This window comes from Pongo abelii, chromosome 1, assembly GCF_028885655.2.
Source record: "Pongo abelii isolate AG06213 chromosome 1, NHGRI_mPonAbe1-v2.0_pri, whole genome shotgun sequence".
Taxonomy (NCBI): Eukaryota; Metazoa; Chordata; class Mammalia; order Primates; family Hominidae; genus Pongo; species Pongo abelii.
The window spans coordinates 183,084,419-183,102,534 of record NC_071985.2 but is presented as its reverse complement, the minus strand read 5'-3'; the positions used below and the strand labels follow the sequence as shown (position 1 = coordinate 183,102,534).

At 43.4% G+C, this 18,116-nt stretch overlaps 1 protein-coding gene across 24 annotated transcripts in view; it reads left to right on the top strand.

Moving 5' to 3' along the window:
• ELAVL4 (ELAV like RNA binding protein 4) overlaps positions 1–17,673 on the top strand; it is a 152,134-nt gene extending 134,461 nt beyond the window's left edge. For 10 of the 24 annotated variants that reach the window (XM_024238663.2, XM_054534877.2, XM_054534868.2 and 7 more), the window contains 4 exons: positions 10,032–10,185; positions 11,810–12,035; positions 13,680–13,718; positions 17,043–17,673. In XM_024238663.2, coding sequence (XP_024094431.1) covers positions 10,032–10,185; positions 11,810–12,035; positions 13,680–13,718; positions 17,043–17,412 — 789 coding nt within the window. In that variant the 3' untranslated portion in view covers positions 17,413–17,673. The remainder of the gene's footprint in view (positions 1–10,031; positions 10,186–11,809; positions 12,036–13,679; positions 13,719–17,042) is intronic. The other 14 variants (XM_002810842.3, XM_003775694.3, XM_002810845.3 and 11 more) reach the window with 2 other exon arrangements.
• The last annotated feature ends 443 nt before the right edge of the window (positions 17,674–18,116 follow it).

Sequence of the window (18,116 nt, the reverse complement as noted above, 5' to 3'; positions counted from 1 at the left end):
GCTGGGATTACGGGTGTGAGCCACTGCGCCCGGCTGATTTCCATCCTTTTTTTATTGTATTATATGTGCACAAATGACTTAGTAACTTACCTTTTTCTAATAATTATATTAAGCTATTACCCAAATGATTAAAATATGACTTTAAGTAAAATATTTCCAGAGGACAGGTATTGTGAGTGATTGCAGGGCTGGATCTGGGATGAAGGGGTAAAAGAGCTGCTCTTGCCACTCTGAGCAAATCTATGAGAGTTAGCACTCAGGCAGGCAGCGGGTGAGAGAATAAGAAAGACACTTAGCCATGAGGCAGCGGCCCAATTCTGGAGGGAGCAGGAGTAGAGAAGGGGAAGGTGTGTGAGGGAAGGCTTTTCAGAAGGAAACACCTTCCTACTCTGGGAAGGAGAGTGAGCTCCTTCATTTCCACCTCTTCCTGTTGTGATGCTGCTTAACCACTTCTCCATTTTCGCTTTATTCTTCTAATACCACTAACGGTGCCTCCGGGGGTCTTTCCACACTTGAGCTTTGCAGGTTCCAGTTTGCTCCTCCCACTTCTTTCTCTTGCCAGGGGTCGTCGGGGAGCTGCGCCTCCCCCTCTCCTCCCTGCATCTACCTGCCTTGCTAAGGGCCTCCATTCCGCTGAGGCATCTTTTCTTTGCATTCGGCATAAGCAATTATTTCTCCTATCGCTGCTCTTAATGCTTCCTGGAGAGTTAGCAGATCATTTTTTGCTGACGGATATCACCCCACCCAGAAATGATGGACTGCCTCCCTCAGTCTTGTTAATAGTAAAAAGGCATTTTCTCTCCTCCTCCATTACCGCTAGAGTCACAACCTGGGCGAGAATGCTTCTCTGCCAAGGTCAGCAGGGGCGGCTGGATCACTGAATCCCCAGGAAGCCAAGAGAGAGCATGTGGCAATGCCAGCAGAAACCAGAGACACGTTTTCCCCAGTTGTACTAGCAGCCCTCTCTTTCTTGTGGGAGATTTTATTTGGCTGCTCTGCTTGCCAGTGCCCTGTTCACTTCCTTTGAGTGAATAATTTCAAATACAAGGATAGGAGTTGGAGAAATGGAAATACAGTTCCCCTCTTCTCTCTGCTCAGTGAAGATGATACGTTCCCAGTATCTTGAAGGTCGTTCATAGTGTCCTGTGTCCACATCTAAAAAGGAAATTAGACCGGTATGGGTTGGGAAGGCACAGGTTTTCAGAAGTACATGGAATGGGGTCTGGGGGCTTTAGCTGTCTGCAAGTGTAAAAGAAGCCAACAATGTGATGTGAACTGCTTCAAAAACAAAAAAAAATCAGCACAACTTTAGCTGTGTTGGGAGAATTATGGACTCCATATCACAGAAAATAGTGGTCCTTTCTTGTCCACTCTGGTCAGCCCATCCTAGTGTCTTATGTCCCATTCTCAGCTTCATATTTCAAAAGATTGTCTAAAGGTGAATGACAAAGACGGGAAAGAAGTCTCTGCACCCACAAATTCACCTCACAATGGTTGCTTTTCTATTCTCTAGGAAAGAAAATTCTGCAGTGACCCTGAGGCATTAGTTTGATCCTATATTTCAAAAATCTGGGAAGAGAACCTGTGTAGCTATCAGAGTACAATGTTTGCCTTGGGTGGTAGTGAGGTCTTATGACCTGGTTAGTGGAATATCTGGTCTTGGGCTCAGGGACCCAGATTCAGTCTCTTCACTAGACTGCAACTCCTGGCTCCTGCTTTATAAAAGACTGATAACGATTACTGTGGCGAGCCTCACAAGTAGCTGGGATTACAGGCATGCGCCACCATGCCCGGCTAATTTTATATTTTTAGTAAAGAAGGGATTTCACCATGTTGGCCAGGTTGGTCTCGAACTCCTGACCTCAGATGATCTGCTCGTCTTGGCCTCTCAAAGTGCTGGGATTACAGACGAGAGCCACCATGCCCAGCCTCATTAATTGTTGAAAAGTTTTTCCTTCTACTGAGTTCACATCTGTCTCCCCTGTAGCTTCCATTCTTCTCCTATTATTATTCTAGCTTCACATCCCAGGGCCATCTTTTCTGTCCTTACTACACCTTATTCTATGGGTCTCATTGATAGGTGTTAGTTAGAGTATTGGGTAAGTATATTTTGAGACAAATCACTCCAAAGAAGTTCTTGTTTATGTTACTTTAACTGAAAGTGAACACCTGCTCTAGAATGAAAAGGAGACAGCAATTAAGAGCAAGTGCTTTGGGGTTGGAGAGATGTGGACTTGAAACCTGACCGTTACAGCTCTCCCTTTTGGAGGCCACTAGATAGACAGAGAGAACTTAGTACGTACTAAGTATGCCTCTTTGATAATTTGATAGATATTTTAAAAGATGTTGCAAGACACATGAATCTATCATCACATCTTTTCTATTCTTTAAAAGAAATACTTGTCTGGCCTACTAGGTGCCAGACACCCTTCTGATATTCGTAGATACCCTTTAACTGCATGATTCTTTCTGGCTTCTTCATCACGTCATAGTCAGCTCTTAGAAAAGAAGCTAAACTCCGCCGCATAAAGTGTATGATACATTTCATTTCACTTGAGAGAGCATTTTTTTTTTTGAGCTCTTGCCCTGATACAGTTTGAGACTAGATGCCATAGGGGTCTATGGAGATCACCAGAATGCTCAGACTCATAGGGCAGGTAAGGTGTTATCACACTTGTAGTGCCTGGGATCAGCCTGGGATCTGGGATCAGGATGCCTGTAGTGGGAGGTAGGGTAAGTGTAACTATTACCACTGAAATATACTGCTGTGTATCTTCTGCGGAGTCAAAGGAGAGGAGAGTCATTTGTGCCTGGGACTCGTGGAGGAGGTGGCATTCAGTACGGGCCTAGAAAGATGGGCAGGAGTTTATTCTGCCATGATGGTGAACAAACAGCAAAACAAAGACATGGAAGTAGAAATTTTCTGGACATATTCAGAAAACTGTGACCATGTTTTTGTCTGAACTGGAGCATAGGGTGCATGAAGGGGTTGGCAGGAGATGAGAGGTTGGGCCAGATTCCAGAGGGCTTTGAATGCCCAGGTAAGGGGTTTAGACTCCCATCACAAAATGGCACAATCGGAACTCATTAGAACCCTTACCATGAAGTTTTACCTCTGATAAAAGAATAGCACATATCAGGTGGCAGGTAGGGGAAGTGTAAAGAGTAGTGCTACATAAGCAGATGCCTGTCCTGCCTGTGAACAGGCCTACAGCCACAGGCACAGAGGTAAACTGATCCTCACAATCAAAGCTGTTGTTTCCAGGAACCAGTTGGCTTCTTTCTTCTGTCCCTGCTCCTAGAGGTGGGATTGTAGGTCCTTGAGAAGATTTGTTCCTAGAAGGCCTTGGCAGCATCAGAATCTGTTCTCTGATTCCATTCTCCTCATCTCCCCAGGGACTTGTCTGCTCTGGGGAGTTTGTATGCACTCAGAGAAAAGGGTGTTACAACAGATTGGGGAAAATCTGCAGCCTGATCTTCTGAAATGATTGGTTTGTGTGTGTGTGTCTCCTCTGCTAGACTAATAGTCCTACATGTCAGGGACTGTTGTATTCATCCCTACACCCTTGGTGTCTAGCATAAGGCCTGATTATACAGCAAGTGTATCAAAGCCATTGTTTATTGAGCATTTACTGTGTGCCAGGCATTGTGCTTAGGAGTCTAAAATGCATTTTCTTGTTTAACCCTCAAACAGCTCTATAACAGAGCTTCTAAACTATGTATTCAAGTGATGCAGCTCAGAAAGGTTAAGTGACTCACCCCATAGTCACACAGCTAATAACGGTCAGGTTTCAAGTCCACATCTCTCCAACCCCAAAGCACTTGCTCTTAATTGCTGTCTCCTTTTCATTCTAGAGCAGGTGTTCACTTTCAGTTAAAGTAACATAAACAAGAACTTCTTTGGAGTGATTTGTCTCAAAATATACTTACCCAATACTCTAACTAGCACCTATCAATGAGACCCATAGAATAAGGTGTAGTAAGGACAGAAAAGATGGCCCTGGGATGTGAAGCTAGAATAATAATAGGAGAAGAATGGAAGCTACAGGGGAGACAGATGTGAACTCAGTAGAAGGAAAAACTTTTCAACAATTAATGAGGCTGGGCATGGTGGCTCTCGTCTGTAATCCCAGCACTTTGAGAGGCCAAGACGAGCAGATCATCTGAGGTCAGGAGTTCGAGACCAACCTGGCCAACATGGTGAAATCCCTTCTCTACTAAAAATATAAAATTAGCCGGGCATGGTGGCGCATGCCTGTAATCCCAGCTACTTGTGAGGCTGAGGCAAGAGAATTGCTTGAGCTCAGGAGGCAGAGGTTGCAGTGAGCCAAGATGGTGCCACTGCACTCCAGCCTGGGCGACAGAGTAAGACTTGGTCTCAAAAAAAAAAATTAATGATGGCCAGCAATAGTGTAGGAAGCCTCATGAGGTGGTGAGCTTCCTGTCCTTGGAAATGTATACATTGAATGGTCGGCTGTCTTGGATCATGCCGTGAACTTTTGGGGCCACTTCCAGCACCAAATTTCTGTGAAGCAGATTTCAGGAATATAACTTTCTGCTGGGTTCCCCATTGCCACTGTATGTCACCTTTATGTGACACTTACTATGTCTCCACTTACTATGAACCACAGTTATAAAAATTTACAGTTTTGTGAACAGAATGCCTAGCTCATGAAAAAAATCCAGTGAATGATAGAGGCCACGTCATTACTCTAATCCAGAGGGGCCCAACAAATGGCGTTGCTGTTTTCCACATCCAAGTTCTAAACCAATTGAGAAGTAAGACAAAAGAGAAAAGTGTATGGAATCCTAAGGTCATCTTTATTGCCAATTAAGGCCTGGATGTGTTGCATGGACACAGTGGGCTCCATAACACTGAACTTTACACTTTGACAGACTGACACACCCTGTCACAACTGCTCTAGACCCCACAGACCGAGAGCAGAGCCTGCCCCCATAAGACTGAGAGCCTGGATCAGAATGTGTGCTTCCAGCTGGCGTCTGGCTCCCAGAAGGGAAGAAGCAAGCAGCATCTGAGCCTCACATGCCCATTTCTTTTATTGAAGCCTCCATTCAGAGGAGTCACTTCTTTTCCCTGGAGAAGAGTGGGTGAAGGGATAGCAATAGGCCTGGTCTGTTACTGCAGGGGGTTCTCTCCACATGGAAGGAAACACTGGGAGTGGGAAATGAGTATCTCCCTGTTGGAAGCAGCCCTCTGTATTGCATGCTTCATTTGTTTACTCTCCTTTCCAGACTGGGATTCTTGAAGCAGAGACACTCCCAACACCCATCCCAGGGCCTGGCACACAGTAGGTGTTTAGGAAGGGGAGGAATGAATGAACTCCCATCTTCTAATGCCAGTGTTTTTCTAAAGGAGCAATTTTCTGGGGCGGAAAAGGATGCCTTTTCCCTCTCATTTTATCCTCCTCATTGCACGCAACATGCCTTTATCATGTTTTCCATGTCCTCTCCCTTTTCTGTATTATGGAGGACAGACAAGGACTGAGGTATTGCTGGATGATTCAGGGAACATTCTTCCTCAGGACATGCTGTTCTTCCCACCCTGCCCAGTCCAAGCCCTGTGTATGAACAGGTAAAGGGAGTTGTGGGTGCTGCATGGGAAGAGGCAGCCCTCAGCCCTGGTCCTGATGCCCCATCTGTGATGAATGACAATGCCTGCCTTACCCACCTTGGTGAGACTTGCTGAGAGCAGAATTGGGAAGTCACTTTGGAAAGCAGAAAGTACTTTGTCGGCATAAAGCAGTGGGATCTGTGGAAATGTGTTAGAGGACATTCATGTCAGTAAAGTGGTAAAAGATGGTCCAGACCCCACCAGGGTGGCAGAGGAGGGCAGTGCCTCTACAGGCATTCCCTGGTAGTGTTCCACATGGTTTTTTTTGTTTGTTTTTTTGGGGTTTTTTTTTTCGGTGACATTGGAGAGTATGTCCCAATGGGAGCTAGATTCCCAGGCTGGCCCACAAAAGCCTGTATGACTTATCACATAATAATATGTGTAAGTATCTACTAAGTTCTAGGTATGTGCTAGACATATTAAATATATTATCTCAGTTCTTACAATAACCCATCAAAGGATAATTGACCCCCTTTTTACGAGCAAAGATGTTGAGACTTATCAAGATCAAATTACTTGCCCAAGGTCATGCAGCTAGTGGGTACTGGAGCTGACCCACAGTCAGGGATCATAAGCATGATGCTATAGCATCCTTCTGGTGGAGGATGGGAAGACTGTGAGCACCAGGGATGGGGAGAGCTGAGGAGCTTGGAGGGACTGCAAATCTTCCACAGAGATCATCTGTAAAGTCAGCTGCTCACAGTCACCTGGCTTTGAGCCACCCCTACCCAGAGAGAGGAGTGGCTTCTTCACTCCCAGCCCTTTCTGAGTTCCAGAAGGAGGTCATTGCTGGCCTAGAGATGCCAGTCTTGTCTTCAGAGATTCTGGATGAATGAAGCAAACAGGATCCTGACTGAGGCAAGGGGGGGTTCTCCAGGGCACTGGCTCCAGTGTTGGAAGCCCTGTGACTCCAGGCCACTGGCCCAGGGGCATTAATATGCCGTCAATGCTGACCCTGAAAATTGGCAATTTTTTGGAAATCTTTCAGCCTAACCAAGGGCCTGACCTCTGTAGTCATTCAGTTAGAATTTAATACATGTATATGGAAAGTTGAAAATTTTAGATACTAGGATGAACATTTGGATATTCAATGTGGGAAGATCTTTTTTCTGTCATTTTTGTCTATCCATACCCCACAGGTTGCATGGACAAGAGACTGAGAGAACAATAGACTTAAGGTTCCATATAGGTGAGAAATACTAAACAGGAATTAGACTTGGTAGAGAATGATTGATGTGCTGTTCACCTTTGGAATTTGTTGCTGCCTTTGGGGATTTAGGGTCTGTGTCTGGAGATGTGTTGCAGTAATTCTCCCTAGCTGAGATTCTACCTATGTTGGAATCAACTTTTGGGGAAATGGTTTTTGTTGTGTCACCAACTTTCAAGTGCCAGCTCCTCTTCCCTGGCAGGGTTCACCCTGTTCCCTCTGTACCCTAGCTCTGGCTGTGCAGAACTAATGGGAGTTAAGGTCATGACTATCCATTATGCATTTATTGGGTGCCAGGTATTTTGCTAAGCCCTCGATCTTCATCACCTCATTTGTCCTCACGACAGAGGAAGGCTATTATCAGGCCACCATTCCCTGACTCCACCACCACCTTTCTCACCACCAGTCTCAGCTCAGCTCTGTCTCCTTCCTGGCCCTTTTAACCTTTGATTAATCTCTCCCTCCTCTGTGTTTCAGTCACACTCATATGTATCCCTGGCATAACACACACATCTTGTGGCACTGTGATAATTGGTCTATATGTTTACTCATCCATTCTTCTGTTCAACACATTTTATTGAGTGCCTCCTATGTGTTGTCTGTTGCCCTCTTTGGACTTGGAGTTCCTTTACAGCAAGAGATTATGCCTTGTTCTTGCTGTGTTCCCAACGCATACCACTGTACCTGGCTCATAGTAGATCCTCAGGAAATATTTGCTAAGAGAAGGTCTCTATGTGATGTCTAGTCCTAGAACAATCTTCTTTCAGTCCTTCCAGCCCCAGGCATTGGAAAATGGAAAATTTGTCCCTTAGCTCTTAGCTTGGTGGAGAAACACAGCTGGGATTCTGGGTGCCTGACTCTCAGTGTTCCACCTTACTGAAGTTACAGTTAACTCCAAAGAGCCAGTAATATCAACATCATTTCTCATGAGCTGTGGGTGTTTATTCATTTTTTCAGTAGGTGTTGAACACTCTATAGGTATCAGGCTATGTGCTGGGAGCTAGAGTCACAGAGTTGAATAGGACACACACACACAAGACCTACAACCTAAAGAGGTCATCAGCCTAGATGGAGAGGTAGTCAGTTAAGGTTGAAATGGGTTAAGTACCATGGTTCATTGAGAACACTGCTGGGGAGATTTTTAGGAGAAGGTGAGACTATAGAAAGCTGCCTAGAGAAGATGTCATTTGATCTGAGCCCTGAAGAGGAGTAGGATTTGGACTTGAGGAAGTAGGTAGAAAAAAAATATCTGTATGAGCAAAGGCATAAAGGTGGTAGGTTGTGTTTTGAGGGAGCACAAATGTCATTCAGATAATTAATTTGTCAGTAATTGGCAAGGTGAAACAAGGGTGACCCTCATTGCCATGGGCATATCACTATGATGTTTTTATTTCCTTCTCCTACCACTTCTTCCTCCTACTCAAAAAACAGTTCTGCTATTGACACAGTTTGTCTCTTAAAGAACAGGGGTGGGAGAACCTTCTGTGGAGTGAAGCCCTGTCCAGACAGTCACATGGGGTTCTTAGTCCTTCAGCCCACACCCCAAATGCACACACTGGGACCCCCTATATAAAGGCCCCTCTACATCTAAGCCATGTGCTGGGAAGGAGCCCACAGAGGCCTCCCAGCCCACCCATGAGTTTCTAGAAGATGGAGATACTGAAGGCAGCTGCCTCACTCCATCAGCAGGAGGAGGCCAGCGAGGCAGATTAGTCACTCACATCATTTTATCTGTTGAGTCAACATCTATTTTTAGGCATGGAACCCATAAAGGGACCTGGCATGTCTGTCATGGAAAGGGGGAGAGTACCGTGGATGAGGGTTCTGCTCATCCTTCATCTTCTTTGCTAGACCCATTCTCTCCCCTGAAGGTCACAGAAGCAAGGCTCACATTACTGCTGGAGGTTTAGGTCTTAATGTCAAAGGTCTGGTTTAACGTGTTCAATTCCTTTTGCACACATGCGTTTGTGTGCATGCACACACACACACACACACACTCTCACCCCTACAGTCTTAATAGGTCTTATGAATCAGTTGTATGGATTAAATAAAACTTCCAATTGAAAAATGCTAAGGCATATAGGTCTCTTCCTGTCCAACGTTGTCAGATGTGCTCTGAAATGACTGTTTTCATCATCTATTCTGAGCCATAACCACCCCAGAAATAGCTTTAGCAGGAAAGTGCTTTTGTTAGACTAGCTGTAAATTATATTTCAAATGTCTGATGTTGTTTTCTTAAAAAATAAATAAATAAGTAAATGAAAGTCTAAAATTAATGACTGCTGGGGTTTGCTTTGCTTATGTGTACTGCTACAGATTTGGCTTCTTGCAGATGGAATTTCAGATCTGTTTACACTTCTGTGTTAGCTTTTTGGGGGAAAAAAAGCAGTTGAGAGATCTGGGAGGACAAATTTACAAAGTCGAACTTATTATAACCATTGGTGAGGCTCTCTTCTCTTTCTCTACTGCCCTTTCCCTCCCTCCTTTCCATCATGCCCCCATTTTGTTTGTTGTGGTTTTTATCTGCCCTGCTTCAAAGTTAGAGGCAACTGGTCCTTGCAGATGTGACGACAAGGTCACATATCCAGTTTCGCAAGCAGATGTTCATTCAGCCCTATTTCACCAGCACTTTGTCATTTGGTGAGAGCAGACCTCATAGGAACAGACTGGAGCAACACAAAGGATGGAACATAAAAAAATCTTGCAGAGAACCTGATTGCTTTTATGTATTCAGGAAGAAGGGGATGGGGGTAGGGAGGGTGGCAAGGAGAGAAATGTGCAGAGCAGAATTTCATGAGGGTTTTTTTTTTTTTGGTTTATTCAAAGATTATTATGTGTTGGATACAGTAAATCATCTATACACCCACTTCCAGGAGGTAAATCTTCAGAATTCCATGCGTGGGTAGCTCTGCATTTAACAGCTGCCATACACTAGCTATTTTGTTCTGCACTTAGAGACCCTTATCTGTGCATTTGTTTTAAGTTATCGTCAACTCTCCTCTTGTTCCTCTATTGTTCTCCTGGTTCTCATTACTATTACAAGGGTAGCTAAAAATCTGAACTACTGAGTGATTTAAACTGACACCATGAGTTGTAACGGTAGATGAGGGGCTGTCATCTTGGTTGTGGACTCAGCGTCTACTCTGAGGGTGATTGCCTATAATGGAATTAGCTCCTCTTGCATTTTCCTAGGTCTCATATGCCCGTCCGAGCTCTGCCTCAATCAGGGATGCAAACCTCTATGTTAGCGGCCTTCCCAAAACCATGACCCAGAAGGAACTGGAACAACTTTTCTCGCAATACGGCCGTATCATCACCTCACGAATCCTGGTTGATCAAGTCACAGGTTAAGTGTTTCTTTGTAATTTCTTTCCGTGTATATCAATGTTACTCATAAGAGCGGAAGGCTGATGGCTGCTTAAAGCAGATGATATGGATCATGAATAGACAGATTTTTGACTTGGAAGAAAGACTTCTTATCAGTCAACTGCCCAAATTTAAAATGGGCCATCTTGGGAGGTAGGAGTTCTCCATCATGGGACTTGTTTTAGCAGCAGCTAAACTACTTGGCAGGGTTGTAAAAAGAATTCAGGCATCAGGTTGAGAGTGGAACTGTATGACCTTCAAAGTCTCTTTCAGCCCTCAACCAAATAACATTACTTTTGTATGTGAAAAGAACCTGTATGCATAGCTGTAACTCCAATTCATAGCATTATAGAGTTAGAAGGAATTGTCCCATTTCACACTTGAGGAAACAGGTTGAAAGTGGGGGATCTGACTCCCCAAAGGCAGTTAGTAGCAGTACAAGGATCTGAACCCAGGATCTGGTACTGGGGTTCTTTGTCCATAATAAAGAAAGGCAGCCACCACCTCTCAGTAAGAAATGTCAGGTACTCTGGGTTGCACTTTTAATGACAAGGTGTTTTCGCCTACCTCCAATTTGTTTCCAATTTAGAACTCACTCCCTGAGAATGGTTTAGCACATTTATCATGTGATTCATGAGACAAACTTTCACAGAAGTCGGCTCTGCCCTAGACATTGTGCAGAGGGACACTGGAGACCAAGAAAGAAGCAGGCACTGCCCCACCCTTACAGGACTCCAGTGTGGAGTCCAAATACTTGCTAGAAGCTGTCAAGTGCCCCTGAGAGCTCAGGAGAAGGTGTGCCATGCCTGGTGGGAATTGCTAGGAAGGCCCCATTGAGGAGGCAATGTTTGAATAGGGGTTTGGAGGATGTTTCAAAGGTATCCAGCAAAAAGGAGGGACAGAGCATTCTAGGTGGAGAGGAGAGCATATCCCAAGGCATGGAATCAAGGAAGAACAGTCTATTCAAGGAGGATCAGGCAGTTCAGGGTGGCTGGTGTGAGCCTCAATAGGGAATTTGGGGCCAGATTGCCAGAGGCATTGAATGCTGTGCCAAGAAGTCTGAACTTTATCTGGGTGCAGAATGGAGCCGTGGAAGGGTATTTTGTAGGTTTTGTTTGTTATTCATTTTAGAATGGGAGTCAGTGAAGAATAGGTACTATGCACAAGGTACAAAATTCAAAAAGTACAAAAAAGATATAGAAGATGTTTTTAAAGCATATGATGTGGTCAGAGGTCACTTTTCAAATAGATTGCACACTCACTACATGTGGAGGACACGAGAAGACTAGAAACTGGACAGTGAGTGATCAGTTCTAGCAACTTTTGGGAGGTGATGATGGAGCAGAGCAGTGGTAGAGGACTAGAGGGGCCAGATGCAAGAGAGCCCTATGTTCTATGGCTGGGAGGCATCAGTCCAGAGCCATGATAGCAGGAATGCAGGTAAACGTGTTTTGATGGGTGAGAGAGATCAGGGAGCTGGGCTCAGCCCTGGTCCCACAGGTGGGCTTACTCCTCACACAATATCCATAGGACCCATCTCTTCCCAAAGATGTTTACCAGTTTGGTGTATTCACTCTTTACAAAGGCTCTTTCTCTTTCCCCAGGAGTGTCCAGAGGGGTGGGATTCATCCGCTTTGATAAGAGGATTGAGGCAGAAGAAGCCATCAAAGGGCTGAATGGCCAGAAGCCCAGCGGTGCTACGGAACCAATTACTGTGAAGTTTGCCAACAACCCCAGCCAGAAGTCCAGCCAGGCCCTGCTCTCCCAGCTCTACCAGTCCCCCAACCGGCGCTACCCAGGTCCACTTCACCACCAGGCTCAGAGGTTCAGGTAGGCATGCCCAAAGAGGAAGAAGCCCTGCTACAGGGGGTTCATAGCTGGGCAAGAGCCAGGGAAGCCCATGGTCCTGACAAATGGGGCAAGGGTAAAAGCTTCCACCCCCAGGAATCACTGTGCAAAACTCCCCCCGAGCCTCAGTTTCCATTCCTGTAAAATGAGACAGTTGGAGCAGATGCCCTTCTAAGCCCTCTTCCAATTTACTACTGTGACTGTATAAACTTCAGATTATTTGGTAGAAACAAAATTTCTGTATTTAACCAAACATGAAGGTTCAGTTTCAACAAGAGTTAATCACAGATCAGTGACCACATTCAGCAGATTAGACTTAAGGCTGGACGGTGTCTTTTAATAAATTCAAAAAATAGACCATAAGGCAGATCCTTGCCAGAGGGAGTGGTTTTTCCTGTCTTCTTTTCCCTCGGCAGGTAACTCTGTTGAGTTCAGGGGAGGGGGGACTGTCTTTGGTGTTAACCTTATTATGTTAAGTCAGTAGATTCTGGGAAGATAGGGAGGAAGATCCTGTCCAAGCCTGATTAGTGTTTCCTTCGAGTACCCAACCCCCAGGAAGCTCCTGGGGCAGGGGGGCATTGCCCTTCTCCTGGGACTTTTCTAAAAGACAGGTTTCTCTCCACGAGGGCAGTATGACCTTGTCTGGTCTCTATTATACAAGAGATAAAAATATTTTTGACTTACCCATGATAAATTCTAAACAATTACTTTATTCCACACCACATCCCAGCTTCCCTTTGATGAAAATGTTTTTCTCTTTGAGAAACTTCACGTGGGAAATAGTAGGTCCTTCTATCTAGGATAGTATGCCCCATCTGGCTACATGAGGAGAAAAATCATCCTCTTTCGTGTCCTCCTATGCCCTGTGAATTTGAAATGGTTAATGATTTCATGAAGAGTCCAAGTCATCTAATTTTTATTTTGCTTGAGAGCACATGCAGTATTTATGTAAAAAGCCTTTCCAGCAGACTTCTAATGGTGGAAACTATCATTACTACTGCCCTATGGTGTGAATAGCTCGTCCCCAAGTAAGGTAGTGAATGTGAAGAAGATTATAGCATAACGGCAGTTTGCTGGGAGGTGCTATCAGGCTGTAAACAGTAAGCCACTTTTTAAAAATCTTACCCTGCAAACTCCCCCTGCCTCCCAAAAATGTGTGTAGTAAGATGATTTAGTTAATGTAGCAAGGCTAACAGAAAAGATCTGTTCTGATACATATTGTGTGCCTGTGTATTGTTAATCTGGAACAGAGACCTTTATTTACAAGTTTAATTATAGTAAAAAGGTGAACAATTTAAGAAGCCCCCGCTTTGAACAATTTCACATACAATATAAAACAAAATCCACACAAATGTTCTGAGAGGTGGGGGGAATGGTATTAATTCAGACCTTGAAAGAAAGGGAGACTCATTAGACACTTGCTTTAAACTCTAGCATTGACCTGAACATGAATTACTTGCAGTTACAGACAGAAAAGAGGGAAACTACCGGTGGATAGACGCCCAAGCAGTGGGGAAAGTTGTTGAGCTTTTCTTCTTTGAAAATGGAGCATTCTTATTAATAGTTCCATTGAGCGATCTTGCCATCTGTGAGGCATTAACCCAGAGACCCTCCTTCTCTTTGCAGGCTGGACAATTTGCTTAATATGGCCTATGGCGTAAAGAGGTAATTAAAACTCCACAGATTGCCAGATGTCCATGTTGGCACAGACTGGGGCTAGAATTTTTTTTTTTTTTTTAATTCACTAACTTTACTTTAAAAAAAAAAAAAATTCTTCCTTTTTCTTCCACCAGCATGTCAAATTCTTAATTTTAATTTCGGACCTCAGTTGATTTTGTTTCTTTTAGGGCACACAAAATGTATTTGTGTGTTTCACTTTTTCTTTTATTTGCAGGTGGGCTTCTCCTATGGTTCAGGTGCCACAGCTACCAAGCCCTTAATAATCTGATCCTCTGAATGGCTCCCCTAAGGGGAAAGGCTCCGACTCTTTGCTGGCTGGTTTTGCAAACTTGCAGAGCAAACTGTTTTGCATTAGCAATGCCAAGATTCAGCTAAGAGGGCAGATTCCAGCAAATCAGAATTAGAACATTTTGCTAATTGTGGTTGACAATCTTATGATTTTTCAGTAGAAAAATTAGATTTTGGACTACCAGCTCTGGCCAAAGGATAAACAAACACGTGGATGACTTTCTAACTCCTGCCCCCACTTCAGTGTGCATTTCAGAGCACATCCTGAGAATGAAGTGTATCTGTGTGCACCTCAACCAGGGGTTTCTTTTGTTACAGGTTTTAACAGTTCCTATAAATCCTCCCTTGGTTATATGTTATGTGTGTTTTAAACTTGCTGTTCCTTTCACTGAAAGGCTTTTTGTGGGGTTGGGGGCCCAGAGTCAAGGCTTTTGGGGCTCTCTGAATGCAGATTCAAAGTTTTCCAGACCCAGTATGAAATCTGAATCTTGGAAAGTTGGGTATGTGATGTCACTGTGTCCATGAGATTCCCATATGTGCTTCTGATAAGCTCCACTGCACTGCTAGGGACATAGTGTCTTCATCATCTTGCTCAGTAGAGCTGCACACTTTAATTCCCCTTCCTACAGTCAAGGGAAAGAGATGTAGTCTTTAATAGTCCACATCACACTCCCAGTTCTTTCACTGGCCATGCATGGTAAGTACCCTGACTCTGGGAACTGGTGCACAGTAGAGGAAGTAACCTGACTGCAGACTTCACTATCAGAGGACTGGCCTCTCAAATCTCAATCCCAGCATCAATGAGGATAACTATGAATTATCTCCACATTTCCAGCACACTGTTTGCCTGTTCCCAGGGATTTTACATCTTTCCTAGCTCTATCTCATTCCTTTGCTCCTCTCTGATGTTAGTGAGGTAGTACTAAATGTTGTGAAAAGAGAAATGCTTATAACATAGATAAGATGGGGAAGACACAGCTGTGGTAGGCCTGCCACCACCTCCTCTACTGCCCCACCCAGAGTAAACATCACTAGCTGATAATAGCATTCTCTTTTCCTATTGAACCCAGATTTGGATTTAGAATGCTTCCTACCAAAATGCTGCAATTAACTGTCACCAACTAGGATAGAGGCTGTACTTGTAATCTCTTTGCTGGCCCTGACCTTAGACTTATAATAAATACTTAGCTGTTTTCTACCTATAAACAGAAAGAGGTCAGTTCACCAGGGTCAACTCACCTGGTTGGAGGAGAGAAGATTAAAAAGACAGTCTTCAGAAATGATACAAGTTACAAATAGACATGGATTTGCACGTCTAAGAATCTACACCATGATTTTTTTTGGCTTTTTCTTGTTAATTGTTTTTAAACAAGACGGAAGGTTGACTTAGTGAATAATAGCAAAAATATTGTCTACTGAGTTGTAATATTTAGCATATATTCAGTAGCCATTTGATTATCCAAATTCTAGTTAGATACAGAACTATTCTTTAATAGGACTTTCAAATGTCCAAGAATATTTGCTTATTTTTAAAAACAGTTGTAGCTCATACTTTACACCATGCTCTTCCCTAGTTTTTGCTTTCTCTCCTTTTCCTATCTCCCCCAGTAAAACCCCGGCCAAATGAAAAGCAAGAAACTACTCAGTGTATAGCATCAAAAATCCCTATATAAGCTCATGCCTGTAATCCCAGCACTTTGGGAGGCCAAGGTGGGTGGATCACCTGAGGTCAGAAGTTCAAGACCAGCCTGGCCAACATGGCAAAACCCCGTCTCTACTAAAAATACAAAAAAATTAGCCGGGCATGGTGGTGCGTGCCTATAGTCCCAGCTACTCAGGAGGCTGAGGCAGGAGAATCACTTGAACCCGGGAGGCAGAGGTTACAATGAGCCAAGATAATGCCACTGCACTCCAGCCTGGGTGACAGAGTGAGACTCCATCTCAAAAAAAAAAAAAAAAAGAAAGAAAGAAAAGAAAAAAATCCCTGTGTAAGCTTGATATGAAACAAAACATTAACAAATAATTGTTCTGCTGTAGGCACTGGTAACCTAATTGTTTCATCTGGTACATCCATCACAAATCACACAAGGATTTATTTCATCAGACAGTGAATAGAATTTAAAGGGTCATTTTTTCTTTTCAGGAGTACACAAAAACTGAGAAGATTTCTAAGCCTAATACAAAAGCAGTTGTAATAGGGCAAATAACAATTTTATGCTTTTCTAATGTACAGCGATTCAAGATATATAAATGCACAAACCACTTGAAGTCTTGCTCCAGTGATACTTAGGAATAAATTCCAGATAACATAGCATAGAGGAGTAATACATCTTTATTATTATTGCTTGAGTTTGTGGGGGAAACCCTTTTGAATAAGTGCTAAATGAAACATGAACCACCCATCTGTTTAATAGCAAGACATGCCTGTTCATTGTCACGTATCTCCATCCTCACCAAGAAACATTTGACAACCATAGGTCAAGGGAGTGCAAAAATGGTAGACTTAAGCACTTTAGGGCCATCTCCTAATCTGCCTTTAAAAAAAAACAATGAAATTTCCCAAGCACTGGCCAAAGTTAGTCACTTATTCAACCAATAAATATCTATTGAGCATTTTCTATGTGTCACTGTATCTGTGAGATTCCCATATGTGCTCCACTGAATAAACAAATAGAGCCACAGAGTGAATGAAATAGACCCTTTCCTCCAAGAGCACATGGTCTATTGTTGGGGTGGGGTGGAGTCAGGGTGGGGTGCGCTATGAGCATATACTGTGATAGAACTGTTATAGAGCCTTGCTCTGGGAGCCCTGGGAGTCCCTTATGGTTTTTAGAAATTGACCTAGTTCTTTCTCTCAGCATGAACATGCCCTAGCCAGTCAAGCCATTCCCATCAGAGGAAATGACATAGACATTAGTTTTTACATTTTGGTTTTTGAACCCTGAAGACTCTCCTGTAAACACTCACTCAGCCCTCTGCCCCGTGTCTGTGTCTGTGCATCTGTGTGTTATCCTTGGTCAGACTGATGTCTGGACCAGTCCCCCCTTCTGCTTGTCCCCCCAGGTTCTCCCCAATTACCATTGATGGAATGACAAGCCTTGTGGGAATGAACATCCCTGGTCACACAGGAACTGGGTGGTGCATCTTTGTCTACAACCTGTCCCCCGATTCCGATGAGAGTGTCCTCTGGCAGCTCTTTGGCCCCTTTGGAGCAGTGAACAACGTCAAGGTGATCCGTGACTTCAACACCAACAAGTGCAAGGGATTCGGCTTTGTCACCATGACCAACTATGATGAGGCGGCCATGGCCATCGCCAGCCTCAACGGGTACCGCCTGGGAGACAGAGTGTTGCAAGTTTCCTTTAAAACCAACAAAGCCCACAAGTCCTGAATTTCCCATTCTTACTTACTAAAATATATATAGAAATATATACGAACAAAACACACGCGCGCACACACACACACACACGAAAGAGAGAGAAACAAACTTTTCAAGGCTTATATTCAACCATGGACTTTATAAGCCAGTGTTGCCTAAGTATTAAAACATTGGATTATCCTGAGGTGTACCAGGAAAGGATTTTATAATGCTTAGAAAAAAAGAAAAAAAAAACAAAAAAATACCTTTGATGCATTGAATGTTCTTTCATAGCTGTCGTTGTTGAATATAATATACATAGATAGCGATGTGCAGGGATTTTTACCCAGCCAGCTAACTTTACTACCTTCCTTGAAGGTGGATCTTTTTAAGATGACCATTCGCTCATTTGAAGAAGAAAAACAAAAAACAAAAAAAATAATAAAAATAAAACAATTTTTACAAAGTAATGGGATTCAAAGAAAGGAAAAAAGATTTTTCTTTTTTGTCAAAATGTCGATCCAATCAGATTGGTAAAAACCCCCACACAAATTAAAGAGGAATAATAAAAATTGCAAAAATAAAAAAAAACTTTTGCAAATTTTTTTATTTTTCCTTTTTTCTTTTATATCATGTGAACTAAAACAGTCTTCTGTTAGGGGATGGGGGCAAGGGGGATACCTGATGACATTAACAATTTAATAACATTAACATTGTTGCCAAAGAGGTGGTCTCTT